We start from the raw sequence: 26990 nt of genomic DNA on the forward strand, positions 1-26990 counted from the left end.
GCCTCAGTCCCGTTCTCTCTGTTCAGTACAGTCATACAGAAACTAGTATTTTTGAAACAAACAGTGTGGAGATGACTGACCGTAACTGGCAGCTGACTGAAAGAACGCTCAAAAACATTTTACAGTTTTATGTTGGATCAAAACAAACAAATGTTCATGGCAAAAAAGTCCAGGATTTATTCGCTCCCTTCTCCTTCCTCTGAGTCTTCATCTGCGTCCTCTTTCCTGGCGTCCTCGACGTCCCCATCCGTTAGCTTCTCAAAGTCCCCGGATTCTGAATCCCACATGCACTTAATCGACAGTTTGAACTCCGCCATCTCGTTTCCAAAGAGTTTCTGATTTGAAAGGCCAAAAATACATCGGTTTAGAATAATGTTATTAAAAATTCAAGATTGAATCCCAGTTAGTTTAGGACATACGAAAGCTCATCACGGAAAATAGAAAAGGTAATTGCGACTTCACGATCTCACAATTCAGACTTTTTCCTTTAATTTACCTTTACTTCACGATCGATTACCCTTTTTATTTTTTTATTCCATGGCAGAAACAAACTTCCATAATGACATAAAAGGATATTGTTGTCGTTTTAAATGCATTTCAATCCAAATAAAGAGATGTGATATTTGTGAATAAACCATCCAGCAATAAATGCATTTCAAAATTGACTAAGTTTTAATTTAGTCTTTTTGTCCTGTTTTCCAGCTAAAATATCTAAAAAAATAAATATTGAGAAGCAACAGTGTAAGTTATTACAACTTAAAAATAGTAGACTGGAAAGTCAATGGGGTCCAACTGACTAATTACCGACAATCTTCAAAATATCTTCTTTTGTGTTCAGCGGAAGAAAGAAACCCATACAGGTTTGGAACAACATGTGGGAGAGTAAATTACAGAATTGTCATTTTTAAGCGAACTACTTTAAATTTAGTAAATTCTGAACAAAAAAAGTTACATAGTGCACCTTTAAGAATAGGATTTTTAGCAGTGTATTAATGACACAAACTCACCAGAATTCGAGCCTGTTCGGGTGTGAGTGTGTCTCCCTCTTTACACACTACAAAATCCTTTATCAGCGTCACCACACCTGCACATGGATTGATATGTTAGTGCACACTACTTTTTGTCCAATGCAATTTCAAGTACACTTATGCTCCACTGATAATAGACCATTTCAAATTTCAGTTTCTTTTCTTATATATATTAATTAGGGGTGTAACGGTTCACAAAATTCATGGTTCGATACGATACAGCAAAAAGAAAGAAATGCCAGAGAAATTTCCTATTTATTAAAAGAAAAAATATTTTTAACTAAGTGTGAGTTTTCCTACATCTTGAAACTTTTAGTTTTATAAATGGGGGTAATCTTTGAAGGATGAACAAATAATGTTTTGGTCATCACATTAAAAATAACATTTAAATATGATTATTATTGGAGTTTTGAAGTGCTGGAAAAAGATGCGTGATGTGGGTCTACTTGAAAGCATTTGACTATTTCTGCCAAACTTCCATGGTTACAAGTTAGTGTTACTACATTAAATCCATGGTGAATGTTGCTGATCTGTGGACTTAAAACCTATAACTAGTTCATTCATGGAACAATGTTTCTCCTGGTTTCCACGTCAGCGCCGTTTGATCCGTTAATAACGGAGAAATGTTCGGAAAATTTAATAACGGAAAACACTTCTCACTAGATCTCGCTGCAATGTTATTACTTCTGTGGCGAATTCAAATGCTTTGTTTACTGGATCTCTTAGCGCTGTGTTGTAACAGTGTCGCTTGATCAAGATCGGCTCGCGCTGCACTGACATCGATGGTCCAAACTGATAAACGGTCCGTGAAGCACAAAATAATGAGTAGCGCAGTTTCGTTCCGCTTTCATTACGTTTGCCATTTGATGTTGGGCAACGTTGCGATTTTGGTCAGCAGGAAAAATGGTCCAACGAATCGTTCGGTTTGTAATGCGTACCGAACCGGAAGCCTCGTACCGAACGGCTCAATACGAATACATGTATCGTTACACCCCTAATATTAAAGGGATAGTTCACTATGAAATTAATTTTTGATATGTTTTAGCTTACCTCAAGGGCATCCAAGATGTAGGTGTCTTTGTTTCCGCAGTAGTTTTAATTTTGATATTTTTAGGTCAAACCGTTCTTGTCTGTCAGTCATATAATGCAGGTCTATGGTCACCACCTCAAAGAGCATGCACAGAGAAGTCCAAATTAAACATGATTTAATGACTCGTAAATGTAAGTACACATTGATGGCCTAAGACACGAAACGAGCGGTTTGTGTGAGAAAACGAACAGTATTTATATCGTTTTTACTTCTTGTAACGCACAGACCGAAGCGCCCGCGCCCTCAGATCACTTGGACGTGGCTGTGTTTACAAGAGGTAAAAACTATATAAATACTGTTCGTTTTCTCACACAAACCGCTCGTTTCGTGTCTTAGGCCATCAATGTGTACTTACATTTACGAGTCATTAAATCATGTTTAATTTGGACTTCTCTGTGCATGCTCTTTGAGGTGGTGACCATAGACCTGCATTATATGACTGACAGACAAGAACGGTTTGACCTAAAAATATCAAAATTGAAACTACTGCGGAAACAAAGACAACTACATCTTGGATGCCCTTGAGGTAAGCTAAAACATATCAAAAATTAATTTCAAAGTGAACTATCCCTTTAATGCATTCTGTCTTGTTTTACAAAAAACATTGCAATTGGGAGTATGAATTTGTCAAAATGACATAATACCTCATACGAATGCTTCTTTACAGTCCACACAGAACTCATGTGTGTGCTAGTCTCTAGTTAAGGAGTGGTTTACCTTTCTTCAGAGCTGTGGGAAGGCCGAGCTGTCTGAGCTGAGGCTCCATCGAGTGTGGAAACTGTTCTAGCGGACCCTCGTCCAGCGTCACTGCCATGGTCGCTACGCTTCCCGCTCGAGCGTAATCCATCTCTTTAAACTCACTGAAATATCTGCGGGAGAACAAACATGTTATGAAAAGAAGAATACATGAGATTTTATTAGAATTCATTGCTAAAGTTTGAACAACCAAGTGTGTAAGGCATGGCAGACAGCATTCATTTCAGTCACACTACCCAGTATTTCAGTCCATCTAGTTTTTAATTCATCAACAAGCAGTTTATGCACAAGACTCCTAAATTATGACAAAACACTCAGTTTCATTTAAGATCATCAAAGCATTAACTGGTGTCCGAGATCCATTACTTACTCTTGCACCTCGTCTTTGGTTTTGTTTGTGAACAAGACACCGACTTCACCTCTGAGAAACCTGCTCAGCTGTACACAAACCACAACGTCCAATCAGTTATATACTCTAAATTAGCCAGAGTAAGCCAATGTAGTAGAAACAAATTCATAAAATTTGTGTAAACATTCATAATGTTTCAATTAAATCATTGAAGACGTGCACTGACATACTTTATGCAGATTATCTTTGTATTCGTCAGTCGGTCCTTTACCCAGCGCAATCATCATGACTTTGTTCTTACCGAAGAAGAACCTGAAACACAAAACCCCAAATCAACATTAATCTCTTTTAAATAAAGCATAGTAAATCAGCATTAGCATGAAGTGTGTGTGTACTGGTTTAGCTATACTTGTAAGGGTCAAATGTCCTCACTTACACAGTGAAATATTCTGACAACAAACTAGTGAGGACATTTTACTGGTCCATACTAGTTTAAAAGGCTTATAAATCCACCAAAACATGTTTTTATTTTAATCTAGTGTGTGTGTGTGTGTGTGTGTGTGTGTGAGATAGAGAGAGAGTGTGTGTGTGGTGTGTGTATGTGCAATTGTGTGTAAGTGAGTAAGTATGTGTGGTGTGTATGCACAACATTGTGTAAGTGAGTATGTGAGAGAGTGTGTGTGTAATTGTTAGTATGTGTATGTGTGTTTGTGTGTGTACCGGCTGTGTTTCCAGGCCGTCCTGATGTCTTTCAGTTTGTTGTTTCTCATGTTCTCTACTGAGAACACAAACACGTATTTGTAGATGTCTGCACATTTCCGCAGCTGATAAAGTGAGAAAAGGAAAAATGATTTTCATCAATCATAAAGCTATAACACTCATCAAATCTGGATGCAAAATGAGTGGCATTAATGATGTGACTTTATACAGTCAGATTTTCTTTCTCCATTGAAGCTTCAACATCTCAAAACATGATGTATAACATGATCATCTGGTATTATTATGGTACATACTTGTGTATCCCCCAAAAGAGCAATGAAACGTCATACTAACCTCTTCAATCAAGTTTTGTTTGGATTCCAACCCTTTCTTGGTTGTTTTGGTTAAAGAAACTGTTAAAAAAAATAAAGTCACTATTAACGATTATGACATTAACACATTCAAACACACCCAGCTGCTTCAAAAATAATACACTCAATAACTGACAGTAATATAGATTGCAGTTCAACCATGTATGAGAAACAAGTAACAAACATGAATTTATTTTAGTACTGTGCCAATTATAACGTTAATACGTTACACTCTTTAACCACACCACGAACTAAAGCTCGATTAATTGTAATCTATGGTGTGTAAAGTTGATAAATAGTAAGTGATAAAACATACTAAAACATTAAATTCATACCTTTCTTGTCTCTCTTGGATTTCGGCATGGTGCTCACGTTGTTTTCTTCTTCGCCTGCGGATCCTCCAGCGCTTGGTGACCATTGAGGAGTCACAGCGCCGACTAGTGGTGCTCGCTGGTGCCCTCATGAATATTAATCAGATCACCTCCAAACCAGCAGGAGGCGCAGCACACGTCAAATATTACAGTATAAAGACGAGTGCTGTACTAGACAGGAGATTTTAACAGCTACTTTCTCTTATTTCTGACGATGACGTCAGGGAAATCGCTTATTAGTCTATGAAGATAGTTTTTAAAAAAATTATCGCTAAAAAAAAAAAAAAAAAAAAAAAAAAAAAAGATAGTTTTTAAAACTTTAAAGTTTACAGTTTTTATAGTAGCCTATGCAATATTTAACATTAGCCTATGTACAGTAAAACACCTCATTTTGTCAATATGCCACATTTTTTCAATAAGTACAACAAGCACAATAACTAAATAATACAAATAAATAAACAAATTAAACACATGCAGGGGTGTCCTAAAGTATTTGCACTTAATTAGGGTACTAATAGCCTACGTAATATTATTTTGAGTTTTTTTTTTTTACTCAAGTACTTTTATAGGGCAAGATATCCTCTGTTTATTGCAATTAATTAAATGGAATGGTTTTTTTTCTTCACTTAAGCACTACTTAAATATTTAAAATTCTAGCACTGCACCCACTGTAAAACCCAATAAGTTAACTCAACTCAAACTGATTGAGGAAACTGATCGCTTCAAATCATTTAAGTTTGAAAAACAAATACATATGAGTATTGTGAACTTATATATATGGAGTCATATTCACTCATAATTTAGTGTTGGTTAGTCAATCATTTTGAGTATATTGAACTTGAATATTTTAAGTTCATTCCATTCATTTAAACTAACTGGTTTGAGTTCATTTAATAAATCTAATCAAGTCTAAACAACTATGTAGCTCCTCAAATGGTTTGAGGAAACCGATTGCCGTAAATGATTTAACCCTTTGAAGTCCGCACCAAGAAAAAAGTGATGGAAATGTTTTTTGTTTGCATTTCTTATCTCCGTATGTCGCTGGTAACCACACTCAATGTATTTTTTTTTCCAACACATCCCATCATTTGTTCAAATATCGGCCTCGACCAAATGGTTGAGATGTCACTTAATGTTAAAAAAATGGTACCGGAATTCATACTCATACTTTGCCATACTTTTTCATTGCCCATCATAATTTATGATCAAAACCTTTTCTAGTCTTAAGACAAAACACATTGTCAGAAAGGTCTGAGTCTCAAGGTTCCATATTTTGTAACAGAAGTTATATTTGGACAGAAATTTATTAATTTCTTACAGCAGAATGCATACAATTAAATTCAATGGAATTGATGTCATTTTTGGTATTACGCCTAAACAAAGCTCATGGGAACTTCAATGTTTGTGATATCAACTTCAAATTTGGAACACAACTTGGTTGGATATATGGCTTTGATTTTATAGTAAGTTTATAGTAAAAAATATTTTGTAAAATACATATTTTATATAAAAGAAAAAATATTAAGTACAGTATATTTGATTTAATGTAAATTTAAAACTTCCATAACTTTTTCATACTTTTATTTTTTGAAGTGCTTTTACTTCAGCAATAATCTGCTGAGTGTTTTCTTTAAAACAAGACTAAACTTAGGTCTTTATTCCAAAGCATACTTGAATTACAACCAAGTTTTAATAGTGCATTGTAATGTCCATTCTCAAAAAGGGGGGTGACCGCATAGGGTGACCGTTAACCGTTATGTGCCAAATCAACCGTTTGGTTGAGCATGTTTTTGAAAAATTATTAAAAACATACTTAAGTTTTTTCATGGCACCAAGTAACATAATTTTGTAAAGTTAGACAGGGTAATATGTCAAAAAAAATATGATTAGCTTGCAAAATTTCACCAAAAACAGTTCACATGGCTGGGGTGATTTATTTGTTTCTGACATCCATGTTAGAAGAAGTGTTGTGACAAGTGCTGTTGATTGACACTGTGACATCTAGTGGATTTTTTTTGGCATATCATACCTCAACCAGATGGTAGAGATGGCTCAATCAGTTTGAGTTAAGTTAGGTACTCCTCTCAATAAAATATAGTGACTCAAAATGTGACAGGGTTAAGCTGATTAAACTCAAATTAATAAAGTTAAGTATTAATAAAGTATAAGACAAGGGAAAAACATAAAGCATTGATGAAAGAAAAGGATGCAATTATTAACAGTATTTATTGGAAAAATCATTTATACAAAAGGTTCTCAGGCATGAATGTTGTGAAGATGGTCAGTCAGTCTCCTCACTGTCAAATATACAAAACTGTATACTTATATTTAAATATAATTTCTGTATTTTTCCTTTCCCTGCTGTTTACAAATAAACAAAATCCGCCGCTGTTAAACATGGCATTAAAGGACCAGATCTCAGGCTGATCATTTCAACACGTCATGAATACACCTTTTCCCCAGACGCCTAAAACTCATTAGGAACTGCCTGGTTTTGTTATAGATTCATATGAGAATAGATGGATTCACGTGGGCACTTAACACTTGAATGAAAGGATTTGTAGCAGACATGACTGCATTCCCAAAAACTTTGATTTTGCATACTTGTACTGTCTATTCAAAACAATTGCAAAAATTGCATGATCCTCATAGATCCATGGGTGTGTTTTCTGCACATGTTCGGATGGCCATCAAGCCAGGGCAGGTTTAATGCTTGTGTAATAATGTCTGATTCAATCAGTCTTTTGGTGAAATGAAAGCACTCCAGCTTTGTGTTGCCACAACATGCAAAAGTGAAAAAGTCATCAACTCAACGCCTTCTTCTTCTTCAGTGCGCTTCAACTTAAAACTTTACTGACAGTGTTCATTTATGAGTTTATCAAATATCAAGTCTGCTTGGTCTTTTCAACTCTGACTAATGAGTCGGAATTAATAACTAATTTACATTCACTGAAGTGATTATGTTGTTGCAATGAGCAAGACGTAAAATGTTTATATTATATATACACACACACACACACACACACACACACACACACACACAGACCGTTCAAAGGTTTTAGATTGATTATTATTGTCAATCAATAAAACATTATCAACAATGTTGTACAATTTCTTTTTCAGGATTCTTTGATGAATAGAAATTAATACTTTTATCCAGCAATGATGCATTAAATTGATCAAAAGTGACAGTATAAGATTTTTATAATGTTAAAAAAGCATTCTATTTCAGATAAATGCTGTTATTTTGAGCTTTCTAGTCATCAAAGATTGTACACAACTGTTTTCAACATTGATATTAATCCTAATGTTTCCCGAGCAGCAAATAAATCAGCATATTAGAATGATTTCTGAAGGAATAAATTACATTTGACTATATATTCACATAGAAAACATTTTAAATTGCAAAAAATATTTCACAATATTTCTGTATTTTTTTTTTATCAAATAAATGCAGCCTTGGTGAGTGACCTAAAACTACATAGATAGATAGATAGATAGATAGATAGATAGATAGATAGATAGATAGATAGATAGATAGATAGATAGATAGATAGATAGATAGATAGATAGATAGATAGATAGATAGATAGATAAATAGACAGATAGATAGATAGATAGATATATAGATAGATAGATAGATAGATAGATAGATAGATAGATAGATAGATAGATAGATAGATAGATAGATAGATAGATAGATAGAACATTTAAATAACATAAACTTTTTTGCATCATATACCATTTTTTTTAAATGCAGGATGAGCGAAATCGTTTTAAATGTCAAAATATTTTTTTCGACATAATCAACATAAGCAACCTTTTTTGATCAGTTATTTTTAGATTTTTTTTCAATTTATCTATTGCTTTCTTTTGTCTTATTAAGAGAATTATCCATCATTGCTTAAAGTGTAGGCTACCTATTTATGTTACTGCAAAAGCGCATTTTATTATTACAAACAGTGCAAAACAACAACAACCAGCAAACCCAAAATAAAGTATAGGCCTACTCTGACACGTGCATTTGTTAGATTCTTAGGTACGAGCACTGAGAAAACGTTTTGTTTTTCTCAACTTCTTAACTGGTTTGTGCTTTTGTGGGTCTTTTAAAATGGTGCGTCTTTGAAATCGGATTATAATATATAGACTTACAGTATTAAGAAATAAAAAGTGTGGAGTTTGTTGAGGGGGCGATATTGTCCTGCACTCCCTCCTGTCCTGTGTGCGCGAGTGCGCGCCTGCGCGTCCCGGGGTGTGTGTGTGTGTGTGTGTGTGGCGCTGGCGAGGGCGGAGAGTCCGCTGCGGATCTCCTTCTTTTAGGAGTCTGAAACTCGATCCCGTCCCGCCGGTTGCTATAAAACAGTCGCGCGATCACGGAGTCACCCGGAAGAGTCTGTGTGAATAATATCAGTGTGATCGGACAGTTTGGAGTTCATTCTTGCGCTAATATCACTGAGATGAGTCGCAGATCTCCAGATGTCCCGGAGTTTCAGGAATGAGCTGACATACACACAGTGTGCTCCGATATTCCTCCCCGTTCCCATGGAGAACATGACGCGTCCTGGAAGGATAGACAGATAATGACTGCACTGCTTGTTTCTGCTCGATCGATGAGGGTTTTTTACGCATGAGAAGACACACCAGCTTCAGAGAGAATCTGAAGGATTTGAATTGAGGTAAAGCGCACTGGTTCTGTACGAAAGCATGAGTTCTCTGTTGTTTGGAGAGGGGTTTCTGGGCGGTGTGGTGAGCGGTGCGCCATCGGACGCGGTGCCCAGAGCTCTGCGCAACGACCTGGGATCCAACATACATGTGCTCAAGACCCTCAACCTGAGGTTCCGCTGCTTCCTCGCCAAAGTCCATGAGCTGGAGAGAAGGAACAAACTCCTGGAGAGCCAGCTGAAGCAAGCCTCCAGTCAGCCGAGGTATCCCGGCTTCTCCTTCACGCGTGAGGTGGCCGTTCAGACTGACTCTCTGGAGTCCAGACTTCCAGGCACCATCTGGAGTTACACGCATATTCTGAGACATGGGGAGCGCGTGAAGGGACCCGGAGTCTCCTGGACCCATCCGGACGGGGTCGGGGTCCAAATCGACACCATCACCCCAGAACTAAGAGCCTTGTATAACGTCCTGGCCAAAGTCAAGCGAGAGAGGGATGAGTACAAGAGAAAGTAAGTATACTGTGTTTACTGATGCTTTGGTTGAGGTGTGTGTTTGGGACAGTTCTGTAGGCCTGAACGACTGATTCATTGCAGCAGAATTTCTTGGCAGGTGAACAGCATATATTGAAGGGCCCAGTTTTGTATGCAGGACAGCTGGACAGACAGAGTCCACAGGACAAATGATGTTGGTGGGTTTATATGGGAAACATTTCTGAGAAATTATTCTTTAGGACTTTCATCAAGGATATATGCAATTGAGTTCTTTAAAGATGCAATCACATCATTTTTTTTGCATGTGGCTGATTATAAAGATGATCTTGTGAAGGCAGAGACTTGAGCGCTCTGGTGAGGTTTTTCCATCTGTTCCGACAGCAGTAAGTGATTACTATTATATGGTCACCTCTAAATATACCAGCCTTTCTGGCAATGCTCAGCCGCTAAAGTCCTCCAGTCCTCCTGCAAAATATTGCAGCTGTCTTCAGAAATATGATACGAGAACCTCTTTATTACACTTGCCCAGTGATTTAGTTCATTGTTTGCCCAGTTCATTGGGGTGCACAGAAATTCAGAGACTTGATAGGTTGTGAATCTCTCAAAACATTTCAAGATGATGTCTGAATCAAAAATAATTGCATACTGACAATAAGACATACTTTATGGCCATTATGATGTGACATCATTTTCATGAAAATCTCATTACTGTAATACAAAAAATGTAAATATGCTTGATTGAACACTATTGAAGATAAAACAGAAAAATAATTGACATAAATGGAATAGTAAAAGTAAAGCAATAGGATGCATTGCAGTAATGAGGTTAAGTTTTTGCATTTACAGTAATGAAAAGTTGAGGGTAAAATGTGCTGAAAACTATGCTCCTAAAATTATTATTTTGTTTTATTAATTCTTTCCCCTTTGCTAAATATAATTTCCCATTTTGTTCTAATGGTTTTAGAGTGTAATATGAGACAGACATGATGAAAGATTTCATGATTTCCATGCAGCCTTTGTAAATGAGATTACAGCTGGATGTTGAATGGGTTTTATTAATGCATGACTTCTGAATGACTTCAAACACTGTGACCTCAGAGGAGCCGCGTGAATGTGTGTGTGTGTGTGTGTGTGTGCCCTCTTTGCCCAGGCATGTGCTGACTCACTAGTAAATACTGCTGCCTTATCCTTCAGAAAAGCTACAACAATGAGCTCAAAATGAAGGCGAGCGAAGAGGAAACGTGTGTATGAATCACATGTGAGTGATACACAGGCCCTGTTGAACACTGTTGCTGTTGTGGGCTCGTCTTTGTCTGCGATGGCCATGACATCACACAGGCCCCCTTAAAATGGGCCACGGACAAGTTAGGATATGAAATGATGACAATATCTTTGTTGTTTTTTTTGTTAGAGATTCGTTTGTATGTTCTACAGGAAGTTTACCAACCATTTAGTCCATAAGTGAAGATAAATGAAACTTCTTATAGTTATTATGCTATTTTAAAGGCTCCTAATTTTGTTTTGCAGGTCTCCTACAATAGGTTTATATGCATCAAAGGCCAAAAAACCCGTTCATTTTCTCATAATGTATTTTGCAGCATCAGCTCTTTTCTCACGGTGTCTGAAACGGTTCGATAAATGATTCGGTCTCTCTAAACCCCTCCTTTCCGTAAGCCTTCTCTTCTCTGATTGGTCAAATAGCCCAGTCTGTTGTGATTGGTCTACTCTGCTCTGATTGGTCAGATGGCCCAGTCTGTTGTGATTGGTCTACTCTGCTCTGATTGGTCAGATGGCCCAGTCTGTTGTGATTGGTCTACTCTGCTCTGATTGGTCAGATGGCCCAGTCTGCTGTGATTTTTCCATATCAGTTCCAGCACGATTCCTCATCCTTTTGAAGTGCATGCAAAGTGGATTCGCAGCGACTTCTCGACATGAACAACACAAAACAAACTGTTTGAGGGTCAAAGTAATAAGTTGACGTTGTTCGCGAGCAGCCAATAAAGGCCATAGGCTGACATTATGAACATTTGTACAAACCTTAAAAATGGCTAAAAGGTTGTTGTTTACTGGGTCTGGCAACACCCTAAATACATACTAAGAACCAGATGCTCATGTGAGCCAATAATGGCAATAAATGCCTAGACTTGAGATAGCCTACTGATTGTAAATGCTCTCAGATTGCATGTCCATTACAGCTAACCGCTTCAGTGGCTTCATCTCTCAGAGGAGTGTTGGTTAATGACGCGCAGAGAATCATTAGTTTGATCCATGTGAATTAGTAGAAATAAAATAATTGTTCCTCTAAGTGCATAATTAATTGGCAACAAGCAGAACATGCTTATTAACACATGAAATGATGTGAATGATGATGCATTTGGTGTCAGAAGACGATGCACGTGTGTTTTCTGGCCGTATAAGCAGTGTGTGTTTATTTGAGCGTCGTCTAGGTTAACAGGTTTCAGCGTTCACATTGTGCATGTAAGCCTTCTTCATGTGTCTGTAGTTGTTCCTGCTTGAGATATCCGAGCCCCACACTGCTCTTTAGTGCTGACTGAAGCTCACTGCATGTGGACCACTGGTACACTACACCACACACATATCATTCACTCAGTGTTTGGGAAGTGCAGATCCCCATTTTGTTTAAGTCTGAAGAAGTGATTATCGTTAAGGCTTATTAACAATAGCTTAGCTATAATGCTCAAATATACACAAACAACCTCCCAGATCTGAGCATGTATTGAGTGTATGTTTGCTAACTTGTGTGTTATCTAAATGAGTAGAGTGTGGATTCAAGATTGCATTGAGTTTTTAATGCATCACTAAAATATATCATATATAAGGCCACTTTTCAGTCTGTAAAATGTCTCAATAATATCTTTGCATTCTGAATATATTATGTACAGTATAGGGATTTTTCTCAGCAAATAGTGATGCATGCAATTATTTGCATCTACTTATTGGTAATGGTATATTATGAAGTAAATTTGATTTTAAAATGTAATCATTTGATATTGCAGAGCATCATGATTGAATTTAATAATCTCTGTGAAATTGGTTTCCTCTTGGTTTTCTGTCTCATTGAAATACTGGTGCTTCTGGTTATGTAATACTATTATGATTATGCACTTAGAAAAGTAATAGCACACGCATAATTAAAGGTATACTTCCCTCTGAAGTTGAATACTTAGTGAAATTAATATGAGCAATAGTATTAGGGATGCTGGATTGCTAACACTGTTACTAATCAACAATATGTTAGTTGTCTGTCTTTTGCTGGAGCAAAAGCGAAACGCTTCTAAATATATTGGTTTTTATATACATTTCTCATAAAAAAATGTGCTTGTTGAATGAGACATTCACAATATTGCACCATTCAGAGAAAGAAGACGTTAGTGTCTTTGCACTGCGTGAAAATCCATGTGCAATGATTGGTCAAACCCGCTGAGTTTGTGAAGATTATTGATTTCCTAGACACTTCAGTGATATTTCTCTTCCGCTGCTCCACCACTAAAACAGTCTTTTCTTTATCATCACTGCAGAAAAGAAGAAATCATTGGGCTACTTATAAAGTGAACTGACTGTTGTATCTATAGCTTCTGAACAGCCAACCTGCTGGATCCAGAGCACAGAGTGTGTGTGTGTGTGTGTGTGTGGGTGCGCGTATGTGCATGCTCGTGTGTGTGTGTGCATGCGTGTGTGTGTGTGTGCGTGCGTGCCTGTGTGTGTGTGTGTGTGTGTGTGTGTGTGAGATAAACTGCAGTCTGGTTCAACATTCTGTCGTGACTTCTTTATGAAAACATACATTAACCTCTTAAGTGAGATATAAATATTGGGATCAGCATGCCGACATGTTCCCCTCTCTCTCTCTCTCTCTCTCTCTCTCTATGTGTCTCTCTCTCTCTCTGTGTCTCTCTCTCTCTCTCTCTCTCTCTCTGTGTCTCTCTCTCTATCTCTCTCTCTATAGTCTTACTGTGGACATTATGCAGATGTGCTGTACATGAAATCCCCTCTGACCGGCTACATTTGCTGAAATGTGTAGTATGGATCCACTGCGTGACACACTGTATCCCACAATGCAGTTCACCCGACTTGACCTTCCATTTCCAGTGTGATGAATGAACTGGAAGTGATATCATTTTCACTCATTATTTGATTGAACTGCTAGTCATTTTTATACCAAAAATTCAATATCAAAATGCAATAAACCATGTATTTTTTAAGATGATAACACGGCACGCTACCATTCAAAACTTTGGGGTCAGTACGATTGTTTTTAAAGAAATTCATTCATTTATTCAGCGAGGGCGCATTAAATTGATCAAAGGTGACAGTAAAGACATTTTTAATGTTACAAAAGATTTAAAATAAATAGCATTTTTTAATTTTATCATGGTTTACACCCCAATGATCTTACACAAAACTGAGCAGATCAAACGGGGGTGTGAGAGACTCCTTCAGCACAGACTCTTTCTCCCGCATGAATAATTGAAGCGCAGCTGTAACGTTATTTAGCTTCAGTGCTGAGGATCGAGCAGGAGCCCGAGGCTTCGGTTCTGGAGACTTCTCTTCCTCTTCTGCGGTTTTAAAAATGAACGCACTAATTATCCGAACGCAGAGAGCGGCTTCTCCTGAGGGACGTTATTACTATAAACTATCAAAGAACCAACTTACCTGGTAATTGCAAATATTAGTCTTAATATCTATCTATCTATCTATCTATCTATCTATCTATCTATCTATCTATCTATCTATCTATCTATCTATCTATCTATCTATCTATCTATCTATCTATCTATCTATCCATCCATCCATCCATCCATCCATCCATCCATCCATCCATCCATCCATCCATCCATCCATCCATCCATCCATCCATCCATCCATCCATCCATCCATCCATCCATCCATCCATCCATCCATCTATCTATCTATCCCAATAACCTGCTAACCTTCCTTACCCATCCATCCATCCATCTATCCATCTATCTATCTATCTATCTATCTATCTATCTATCTATCTATCTATCTATCTATCTATCTATCTATCTATCTATCTATCTATCTATCTATCTATCTATCTATCTAAATAACCTGCTAACCTTCCGTATCCATCCATCCATCCATCCATCCATCCATCCATCCATCTATCTATCTATCTATCTATCTATCTATCTATCTATCTATCTAAATAACCTGCTAACCTTCCGTATCCATCCATCCATCCATCCATCCATCCATCCATCCGTGGGCAGTGTGAGATGTAGTCATGTTTCAGTGATGGTCATCAGATTAAAAGAGCATTAAAGTTTGACAGACGGCTCCTCACAGTCTTTCAGTCAGTGGTTAGATATCTCGATGCGTGTCCATCTCATGCTGATGGAATGGGTGTGTGAGGAGGTTTAGGGTGGACCGCTCTCTGATTCAGACGGGCTGATCTGTGCCAGGCTCGCACATGTCCAGTGTTAACATGACGACACAGGGCATGTGTCATCCGTGACGTGTTGTTCCCTGAGATTAATGAGCGGCCTGTGGAAGCAGACATGTGCTTTGTAATGAAATGAATGATTCTGATCTCTTTTAGTACTTGATAGTAGTGGATGCGTAATTTTAAGGTATTGCCACATTAATATAAAATTTAAAGATGTGTGCATATTTAGAATATTATGCCATGCCTTTGAAAATACCATATTCAAGCAGACTGGATGGTAACTAATAAATATGATCTGAGAACACACATTTCAATTTCAACATTTTATACATATAATCAGGGTTTGAAATTAATCTTTAACATGTTGGAGATTAATGGACAGGCTGTTAATTCATAAAGTGATCAGCACTAAAGTCAGCATGTTAATTTCAAACCCTGTTGATATTTACGTACAGTATATTATTTGTATTAATATGCATGAGCTGTAACCATATTCACAATATCATGGTCTTGACTGGCTGGTAACACTTTATAATAAGTACAGTGTAATAAAGTATTTACAAATAATTTGCAAATAGTTAATTAATAGTTTATAAACTGTAGTTATAATAATAATAGACTATATAGAACTAGTGAGTTCTTCATTCATTGTCACTGTAATTAACAAAGTGTTATCGTTTAGTTGGCTTTGTTAACAACGTATTAACAGTAAGTAGTTCTCACTTTAGATGACGTCAAGGAAAAAGGGAAAATGACATTAAGTGCTTTAAACCAACCTTTATTAGACATTCATTGCATTATTATTAAGTGTTCATTAAAATGTGTACAAATGCATTAAGCTCCAAAGTTAAACATAACCACTTAAAAATAAATTGAAAGAATGAAACATGGAGTACAACATGGAAACCTTTTGTGTGCGTGTGTGTTCAATGTATTTGTAAACATTTTAATGAACACTGAATATGAATGCAATGAATGTCTAATAAAGGTTGGTTTAAAGCACTTAATGAATGTAATTTCCCATTTTCAGTGACCTCATCTAAAGTGATAACTATTTACTGTTAATAAGTTGTAAACAAAGCATTATAACTCTTTACATATGAGCTAATCAAACAATAATGTGTTAATTACAGTGGCATTGAATGAAGCTCTCATTAATGTATAATTAAACTATTGATTAAATATACTATGATTTGTAAGTATTTTATTACACTATACTTATTATAAAGTGTTACTGATTAGCTTTTTCACTAAAAATGAATCACAACTGTGCAAATATCAAAGCATTTGCTGCATAATAACAACAGGGCTTTCTAGACCCCGCAAGGTCTGGCACTTTAGTTCAAAGCCTTTTGCTAAATTCTGGGTGATTTAAAGATCTTTTTGTGAACTTTAATGCATTATCGACCCTTTGCAACTCCACTTCTATAAAGAGAATTCGTTATTAGCCCTGTTACTCTTGCACCGATGACCGCTTTTTGGCACAATTGAGAAACCGTGGGTCAACTAGAGGATAAAGTTATCTTGTATTTTGGGTGTTGCTAAAGCGAACAAAACAAACCTTTAAATCACACCTTTATATCAAGTTATATCACAGTCCTATAAGTTATATCAGTCCTAACAAGCCTTGTGGTTTTTGGATCAAAAGTAGGTTTTTCCACCTATGAGGAGTGGCAATGAATAATACCGCCCTGAGCGTCAGCAGTGCAAGCTATCACACAGGACCGACTCGTATTTAACTGTTCTTGGCTGCGATAACAAGCTATTAACATCAATTAAGTGTTCTTTCTCCAGAAGAAGATGGGAATTAACATGCAAAGTATTTTCTGGCCGCACCTTGTTTATGTTGAAGCCGTTGAGGTGTATTATGGTTGGGTGTGCGTTGAGATGTGGAGCGTGACAGCTCGTGGCAGCAGTGCACATGAGATGACAGGGATATGAGATAATGAGTTTGTTTAGCGGGACGTCCCGGCACATTGCTGAACACACTGGGTGCGATGAGGCTATCCGGGGCCCGACAGGAGGCTGGATTAGCCGTGACGGCCCGTCATCCGGCATCATTAGAGCAAAACATATCCTTAAAATGACATATTCAAATATATCAATATTGATATTGCAATATATATATAGCACAATGGCCCAACAACATGCAAAAAAAATTAACACGAATAATTAATCACTTTGTGACACGAGTTTGTGCAAAATGCAGCTGCGTTTTCTGCTTGATAAGCTTTTTTGTATTTATCTATATTAATATCATTATATGCATGATAATTTCGGTCATTTGCATTGTTTCCCTGCTGCTCAGATTTCTTTGAGTACTTTTCTTTGAATACTTTTGAGCTCAGATTTAGCCTAAGTTTGGTCTCTTTTTAAAGAAGACACTTGGCAGATTATTGCTGACGTGAAAAAAAAGTTATAGACCTTTGTTATGATTAAAAATGCACAAAAATACTATTATAAAATTTGATATGAAATATATATTTGTGAGAAAATTAAAGCTATGAATCTAAACAAGTTCAAAAAAGGAGTTTTCAGTCAGATTTAGTTCCAAACGCTTGCGCTCAGTTTTGACCATGAACAATTCAAGTGACTATATTTTTCAAGACCATTTAACCTTTTTGAATCATGTCCATGATATATTTATTTTTTGTTCACACAGCAAGTGCCAAAACCTTTACCAAGTTTCATACCATTCTGATAAAGTAAAATATTCTTTAAAAAAAAATGAAACGTTACATTTTTCAGTCAAAAACGACGAACAGCAGCAGACGGTTAAAAAAATACAAGTTCATGCTTCAACTTTGTTTCATATGAAGTATGCCAACACAGGAGTGAATTGCATTGAGCGTTTGATCGAGTTATGCTTGCTTATTTCGGTTATTTGCATTGTCTTCCCTGCTGACCCATGCCAGGGCTGTGAACGGTGACTGGTCTCCCACTTCTGCTTCTCCAGCTGCTCAGATACGCATGACTGTGTCAGCTGTTGTATTAAATGTCCACACCTGTTCTCACACATGTCTGCTTCCCTCAGGTTTCATCACTAAACCCACACGTGAGCCTCCAAATCCCTCATCATTTTGTGCTTCATGACACTTATTTTCTTTTTTTGAATCACACCCTAGTTTTTGGACTGAGCTTGTGTTGGGCGTCTTCTAAGCTCTCTTAAAGCTTTTCACACCGCAGTTAACCCTGGGTTAATGTCTTTTTAAATCCCATGTCAATAAAGCCACAAGAGGGCCGGCATAACAGTGATTTTACCTCAGATAAGAGACGAGTTATGAAAAATGGAAATATTATTAAATGTGTGTAAAACCACTGTTATGCATGGTTTCCAAGGATTTTTTTAAATTATTTTTTTATTGGCAACAGTAATATGATTAGAGATCGGTGTTCAATAAATAGTTAATAATTTGAAAAAATGCAAAGACATGCCCCTTTTTGCACAAACTTAAAAATAAGCATCATTTTCTTTAAAGGTGACCTATAATTCAAAATTGAATTTACCTTGGTATAGTCAAATAACAAGAGTTCAGTGCATGGACATGACATAGAGTGAATCTCAAACTGGACTGTTTTCGCGTTCTCATTTAATTCACGTTTATGAAAAACACCCCTGAAAAACGGTCGGTTCTCCACACAATAGTCGGGATCATTAATATGTACGCCTACAAATATTTGCATAATGCCAGCCCTCAATGCCAGGCGGAACTGCGCAGCCGAAGCATGGCAGTTGCTCAGTGTGGATGTACACATGAACACAAAAGTATTTTTTAGTTCCTTCATCTGAGCCTCTGAACAAACAATGGGTTAATTTTATTTTCTCTGGAAATTTCCAAACATTTCACCGAGGGTTTCCTCAAATTGGGCCAATACAGAGCTGGCCTCGGATCGAGCTACCAAAAAACACTTTCTGATGTGTAATTGTTCAAGTTCAGACAGGTAATCTTTCTCTCAAAATCGTTCAATACTGTTTATGCATCAGTAAGTCAAGCCAGTGACTAAAATATCAGCTTCACATCGTTTCTTTTAGTAGGATGAAAATAATCGTATTTAAATTGTGAACAAATTATATACAGAAAGCGATCAAAGAACAATCTTTCCACACAGCGCGAGTTTATCTGGACACTTGCCAAACTCGTTATGAAATTAATGCAATAGTAACCGACTGCAGAACCGCAGAACCATACGTCATAGCAGTGTGAGGACGACAGCGCCAGCCTGACAGTCTGATGCCGGAAGTGGGCGTGGCCAGGCATTGCGCTACTTCTGTGTTTTAGAAAGTTTAAAACAATGCTATTATGAATATATTTTTTAACGATTTAATTCAAAATATATATTTAAGAGATAGGCCTATATATATATATATATATCAATAAAATATTATAAAATATAATATTTATAAAATTATAAAGTATAATAACTATGTTTTGTCCTATTAACAAAAGACAGGCAATGTAGCCTATTAACAAATGTTAATAGTGTTTTTTAAGTTAAAATGATACTTTATGCATCTGTTTTGTGTCAAATGATTAACAATATAAATTGAACAAAGCTTAAAACAAACAAAATAATAAAACGAAAACAAAGCTTGAGCATTTGAACATTTGATTTAATTGAAAAGCATTTTTTAAATAAAATGTGTTTTCCCCCCCTCTGAAATAGCAAAAGCATCACACACTAGCTGTACCTGCTCCAAATAAATAATAGTAATTAAATCAAAATATAAAATCAAAATAAATCAAATAAATAAATTATATAAAACAAAATCAAACCAAAGAAAATAAATCTTATTAAAGTTATGCAGGCACACATTTAACAATAATTCTTAAGTGACAAATAAACTAAATAAATCAAAACTCCATACACATGGAGTTAATCCTGATGATTTCATGAGGCGCCTTTCGTCATGACACTCGCTTTTATTTTCTTTGGTTTGATTTTGTTTTTTATAATTTATTTTATTTAGTTCGATTTTTATTTTTTATTTAATTACTATTATTTAGCTATTTAGAGCAGGTACATCTGTGTGTGATGCTTTTGCCATTTCAGAGGAAAAAAATAATTGTATTTATTTAATAATTTTTGTTTCAGTCCACCATAGAATTATGTTGTTTGGTCTGTGAAAAAAAATTGTTAGTTGTGAAATGGTTGAGTATTAACAAAATAGTTTTTTAAAAGTTAAAATTATACTTTATCCATTTGTTGTGTCAAATGATTAACAATATAAATTGAATAAAGCTTTAAACAAAAATAATAATAAAATTAAAACAAAGCTTGAACATTTGATTGAATTGAAAAGCATTTTTAATAGTAGTATATTGTCTTTTGTTAATAGGACAAATAATTATTATATTTTATAATATTTGATATATATATATATATATATATATATATACAGGTGAAACTCGAAAAATTCGAATATCGTGCAAAAGTTATTATTTTGATAAATATGGTTTACAGATTATGAAAACCCCGAATTTAAAATCTCAGAAAATTAGAATATTACATGAAATCAATACAAAAAAGGATTTTAAATACAGAAATGTTGGCCCTCTGAAAAGTATAATCATGCATATGTATATATATATATATACTAAATATATTAGTTTCACCTTTTAATTTGAATTACTGAATTACATGAACTTTTGCACAATATTCTAATTTTTCGAGTTTCACCTGTATACACACAACTATATATATATATATATATATATATATACACATCTTAAACATATCTTTAATTAAATCGTTTAAACAAATATTTAAAGCATTGTTTTAAACTTTGAAACGTTCTAAAACACAGAAGTAGCGCAATGCCTGGCCACGCCCACTTCCGGCATCAGACTGTCAGGCTGGCGCTGTCATCCTCACACTGCTATGACGTATGGTTCTGCGGTTCTGCAGTCGGACCTATCTCAATTAATGACGCACGTTACTGCACAACGAAGCTCTTACTGTATTTACATCATCGTGTTTGCATTGGGGAAAGCAGAGAGAGTGCAGAAACTGCTTTGCAATGATAAGATCTTCATTCTCGCGATCAACACACTGTCATCTGCTCAATGCTCATCATGGCAACATTTTATGTGATGGGAATAGATCTAAATACTTTAAAAACATCTCACGATTCGTTAATCTCGATAGCTGTTATAGTAAAAACGTATAATAGCAGTAGTAAAAGTATTCGGGAGAGAGTTTCACATGTAATGCGTTGCTATTACATATGCAAGCATGTCAGCCAATCACAGCAGTGGCCGCGGTTACACTGAATCCCACAGCCAATCACAGCAGTGGCCGCGGTTACACTGAATCCCACAGCAGACACGCCCCTTCAAACAGAGTGTTCAAATCAGAGGCTAAAAAAAAGCAGGCTAGGAAAAATGCCATTTATTTCTAAATTATGATTATTTTTTATCTAAAAAACATACTAACATTATAAGGGTAACCCAGGAAACATTATAAAATAAAAATAAAAAACATTCTAGGGCATCTTTAAGCAAAATTCACACACAAACACACAAGTTGTTTTTTATGTTTTATTTACATAGAAATAATGATTTTTATACTGATGAAACTGTATATTCTATCCATCACAGAAAACTTTCTGCATTTGTACATTTTTCATTTTGAATGATTTAAAAATGTCCCCAAAATGTCACAAATGACTGGTATTACTATCTTTGTGGGGACAGATTTGGTCCACAATGTAGGCTTTACCAGGACCACACACACACACAAACACAAACACACACACACACACACTTATCCACATTTCCTAACCAGTTCTCAAGGGCCCGTTCAGACACTGGTCTGTCCTCAGTCTGGCGTCAGGTCAACCGTTACTGATACACTCAGAAATCATTTTGAAGTTATTTTCTCACTCTATTTGCAGAGCAGTATTCAGGAAGAAGAGAGGCCTCATGGAAATATAAGATATGTATGTATGTATGTATGTGTGTGTGTATGTCTGCGTGTGTGTGTGTGTCAACTGCATGATTTATGTGGAATAACAGGTTACGTAGAATGAGCCTTTAGGACGCTGTATTGTCCCTGATCATTTCAGTGTTTCTTTTTCCAGTGCCGCAACCTGTATGACTTTTATATTCTGCACAATTATGTAAATGTTCTTTGGTTTTGCAACTGAATTTCCCTTTTCAATAACTTGCGATAATTATTTGGATGCACTTCAAGAAACACATCGGGGTATTCTGAAGGTTTCTGCCTCGACCTGCCCAACTCCAGATTCTTTTAAACAGGTCTAGTGGAAAACATTGTTGTGCTTCTTAAAGCAAGCTTCACAATTAATACGCTCATGTTGTTTGTTAAATCCTTTTATCCTTTAATTGATTACATTTTAAAAGATTAATCAAATTGTTTTATTTGATTACCACCATTTTTGATCATAGATTTGCTTTAAGTCATAAAGCACAGAATCCAGAAAATTAAGACGCCACAGAATTTCTGAAAAAATAAAAGCACATTTCATAGAGCCCTAATATTGTTAAAAATGCAATAAATGATTACATTTATTAATCTCAGGTTAATTCAATTTCAGTTTGAAGAATTCATTTGATTAGACATCCTTTTAGATTATTCAATATTTTTAGATTAACGTTTTAAATGGAATCTAGAAAAATGCAAATGAAAAACACTGAATTTAAAGGAATTTAAAAATAAAAAGGATTTAATCGAGCCCTAAATATGAGATAGATTTAGGAAATATCTGCTCTCGACACGCAATAAACTCACATGATGGTGAAGAAGATGTTGCAGGCTGTAGACGGAAGGACCAATGAACGTGCCAGGGAAAGAGTATTAGTGATCAATCACTGTGTATGTGTGTGTGATTTATGACTTTGATTATGGTCAGCCTGCTGTCCGCTCACACACACACACACACACTGAATGAGCACAGAAAGATGTGTTCCTTCTCTCCTGAGGATCTCAGGTTAATCATAGACTCATAAACTCTACGAACAAACAACTCGCTGATTTCCTGCATTTTATTTCTGCGCATGCAGCAGTATTTCAGCTAAGATGAATCACTGGTCAACACACCTTTGAATAGATTGAGACAAGTAGAATAAATTGTCACAGAAAAAAAGAAAGAAAAAAAAAGTCAGGGAACAGGTTGCAGTGCTTTAAGCATTTAATCTGCACGCGATGTGCTCTCATCCAAGATGGCTCAGGGGTGTAGAAGAAACAGACCCATAACACATGACTTTTATAGCCAGAGACCTTCATTACTGTATGCAAACGGCTGGCCGTAAACATTTTCCCTCTCATATACAAGATATTAACATATCCCTCTGGAAGTGGTCAGTCCTCCTGGGATATTAGTATTTATGAGTTTGGCCATGCATATTTTTCCCCTCTATAAGCTTTTTAGAGCTAATGCAACAAATAAAGAAGACCAAAAGATGCAGTACCTGCTTTATCTGTGCATTTTATTATTCTTGAGCTCCTGTAGAGAATGATGGGAAACGTTCGAGTCTGTCTTCTCATCAACTGGCTAAATGAGTTATAATTTCTGGCTGGTTTTGGCTCTGACAACATTCACATTTACAACCTATTTGAAATGTAATTCATTTTTGTACTACTTGTATTCCCCAACTAGGTCATCAGTCAGTGACTGATGATGTTCGAGCAGCAATGACATTAACTGAGGTGTTTTAGTGACACTGAGTCATGTGTGCAGTGCATGATGGGACTCATTCATAAGGCATGCGGTCAGTAGCCAGATGTCTGTGTGATGACTGTCGTTTCTCATCTGTCCTTGTAAGGTCTATATTAGCCTGTCACCGGTCCAGCTGTCCTTATGGGGTTTGTTTGGGAATGAATTAGTTCTCTTATTATTGCTGTCATTCCTGTCTGACTCTGTCCAGATGAGATTAGGTTCAGTGTTGACTGGATTCAAATCATTCCTCACGATTTGCTCTAGATATAATTGTGGGTTTAGGTGAAGTGAATAACCATTGTGTTATAGACGCTGGCTGATTGTCGCTCTTTATTATTTAGTTTATTATTTATATTTAGTTTATCGTTTATTATTTATATATCATGTACATCAGCTGCTAGTTAATTTAGTTAAATGTACTATCATATAGATGACTTCAAAGGCAACAAACATGGACTAAAAATCACAAAAACTAATTTTGAAGATCAAATACCTCATATCATGAGTCATATCTTGAACCTGATGGCAGAATATTTTCACTGCTGCAACACTGCAGTTTCTGTCCATGGGGAAAATAAAGCTTTGCATGAATGTAAACATATCCAATATCTCAGTGAAAAATGCATGCATCTCATAGTGTATGCTTTAATATCTCTCTATATAGTATATATTGTTGAAATATTCATGAGATCACTTAATGACAGTAAGACTCTCTTCACCCTGTAAAGCGTCCAGACTGTCCATTGTGATCAGATTGTGTCCTTCTGTCCTCTGCATCAGTGGTGACGCCACCCTGCCTCCAGCAGGAAGTGATGCGCTGTGCTGTGCTGTGATTGGCTGATGCGGATGATGAACTCCAGTGACCTGCAGAGCTCTGCACCAGCGTGATTCACACACCAGCACTTTAGGAACAGCGTTCGATCACCATCAGTCCAGCCATATCTCCCACGCTCCAATCAGACACACACACACACACACACAGAGAGAGAGAGAGAGAGAGAGAGAGAGAGAGAGAGAGAGAGAGAGAGAGAGAGAGAGAGAGAGAGAGAGAGAGAGAGAGAGAGAGAGAGAGAGAGAGAGAGAGAGAGAGAGAGAATACAGTGACCAGCGGGAGATCAAATATCTTACTGTACGGAAGGTTAGCAGGTTATTGGGTTAGATAGATAGATATCTTGATTAAATTCATATTCATTTAATGCATCTAAACAATCTTCCTGACACTGAGCCACATTTTTGAATGCCATTGTAAATAATAGTTCAGTGTTTGTAGTTTGCAGAAGTGAATGTGTGTGAACTTTTTAGGACAAACAACTTGTGTTTTGCCCATTTTCAAGAGGTTTCCTTGGTTTAAAGTGTGTGTTTTCTGCCACAGTTTCTGTGGCAACAATAAAGGAAAGGTCGACAGTGTGTGTTTTGGGAAGGCAAGTGTTTAGCTGAAGTGTTTTATGTGCGTTTGAGAGCATGTGTGTGTGTGTCTATAGAGCAGTCTCCAGTTCAGCCACTCGAGATTATCAAGTGCCCTAATTAGTATGCTGACATCACATGGGTCTGTGTCTCATTCACGAGGAGGGAAGTGAACTGTTTACTTCCCCGTAGTAACGGTGATGCCGGCCGAGTGTTGACCTCAGCTGGCCGTGGATGTGATCAAGACTCAATGCTGGATTTTCGTGCTGTAGCAACAGGGAGTGATGCCTCAGAAATGATTTGATTCCCTGTCGAAAGAAGCCCTCCGGCGTGCAAACACGCTACATTCTGTTTACAAGTTTGATAAACTGCCTTTTTACAGCTGTCAATCATAGTTTGCAGGCTGTAAGCAGACGATGCATGTATGTAAGTAATGCTTTTAGTGCTTCAGAAGCTGTTCTCGGGGTTGTGGTTTCTTGTTTCCTGGTTTTAATGTACTTGCTAAAAACCAAACAGAGACCACATAATGAAATAATGTTTGATTCTATACTTTAAACATGCATCCAAATCTCTATGCAAACCCAAATATATTTATTGTTAATATTATCAATATTATTATTAATCATCCTTGTAACACAATTATATATATTCATATATATGTATTTATATTACCGATCAAAAGTTTGGGGCGGTATGATTTTTTAGTGAATTTGAAAGAAGTCTCTTTTGCTGCATTTATTTGATCAAACATACAGTAAAAACAGTAATACTGTGAAATATAATTCCTATTTAAAATAGCTGTTTTCTATGTGAATATATTTTAAAATGTAATTTATTCCTGTGACCAAAGTTGAATTTTTCAGTGTCTTCAGTGTCACATGATCCTTCAGAAATCACTCTAATATGCTGATTTTCTACTCAAGAAATATTCATTATCCATGTTGAAAAAAAAACTTCATATTTTTGTGGAAGCCATTATTTGTCAGTATTCTTTGATGAATAGAAATAAATAAAACATTATAAAATCTTTTTGATCAGTTTAACGCATCCTTGCTGAATTAAATGTCTTTAAGATATATTAATTAAATATGATATATTTATAATATGTATATTTCAAACATGACAAGTCTCAAAATAGTTTTAGCATGTTACTGAATATGGCAACGTTAATGTATGTGGTCTTTGCTAACAGATACACAGACACGCTGCTGTGAGCATGTAAGATATGCTGCGGCTTCATAAATAGACATACATAAAACAGAGGAACTCTGAACCAGACTATTCAAATATTAAGCAAGCAATCTCATTGGCTGCAGGATCAGCAGAGGCCAATCAGCTTGTGCCATGTGGTAATCATGTGATTGTTAACAGATTGCATGTAAAGGACCGATCAGCCTGCGCCCTCATGACTAAACTAGATATGTATATTGCTAATGGCATCCAGTTAATGTTTCCAGTGTTTCAGTGATCATCTGTAACATGAATGATTCACACACATCCGCCCTTCGGTCAGTTTGTGCTGGTTTTCCACGGTCAGTATTGGGTTACAGAGACACCAGGGGTGGGCGCACAGACCACAGACGCCAGCAGACCCCGGGCGAGGATTCCTGACCTGAAGGATCAATCACACTGAAATGGAGATGACGAGCTCCTGTGTTTAT

The 26990-nt window shown here is 36.4% G+C and overlaps 2 protein-coding genes across 5 annotated transcripts in view; one reads left to right on the forward strand and one right to left on the reverse strand.

Annotated features, from left to right (window-relative positions):
• Positions 1-113: 113 nt before the first annotated feature.
• Positions 114-4754, reverse strand: mrto4 (MRT4 homolog, ribosome maturation factor). The gene is made up of 8 exons (XM_056255334.1): positions 4629-4754; positions 4277-4335; positions 3944-4047; positions 3454-3535; positions 3245-3312; positions 2836-2987; positions 1008-1084; positions 114-335 (listed from the first exon to the last, which is right to left on the reverse strand). The coding sequence occupies exons 1-8, from the start codon at positions 4654-4656 to the stop codon at positions 177-179; spliced, it is 729 nt and encodes a 242-aa protein (XP_056111309.1). The 5' UTR covers positions 4657-4754; the 3' UTR covers positions 114-176.
• Positions 4755-8837: 4083 nt separating this feature from the next.
• iffo2b (intermediate filament family orphan 2b) overlaps positions 8838-26990 on the forward strand; it is a 33924-nt gene continuing 15771 nt past the window's right edge. For 2 of the 4 annotated variants that reach the window (XM_056255336.1, XM_056255337.1), the window contains exon 1: positions 8920-9835. In XM_056255336.1, the coding sequence (XP_056111311.1) occupies positions 9369-9835 (467 nt within the window). In that variant the 5' untranslated portion in view covers positions 8920-9368. Of the gene's footprint in view, positions 9836-26990 lie in introns of all 4 variants that reach the window. The other 2 variants (XM_056255335.1, XM_056255338.1) reach the window with 2 other exon arrangements.

Source organism: Rhinichthys klamathensis, unplaced genomic scaffold (assembly GCF_029890125.1).
Source record: "Rhinichthys klamathensis goyatoka isolate OS25496 unplaced genomic scaffold, OSU_Roscu_1.1 h1tg000120l_1, whole genome shotgun sequence".
Lineage (NCBI taxonomy): Eukaryota > Metazoa > Chordata > Actinopteri > Cypriniformes > Leuciscidae > Rhinichthys > Rhinichthys klamathensis.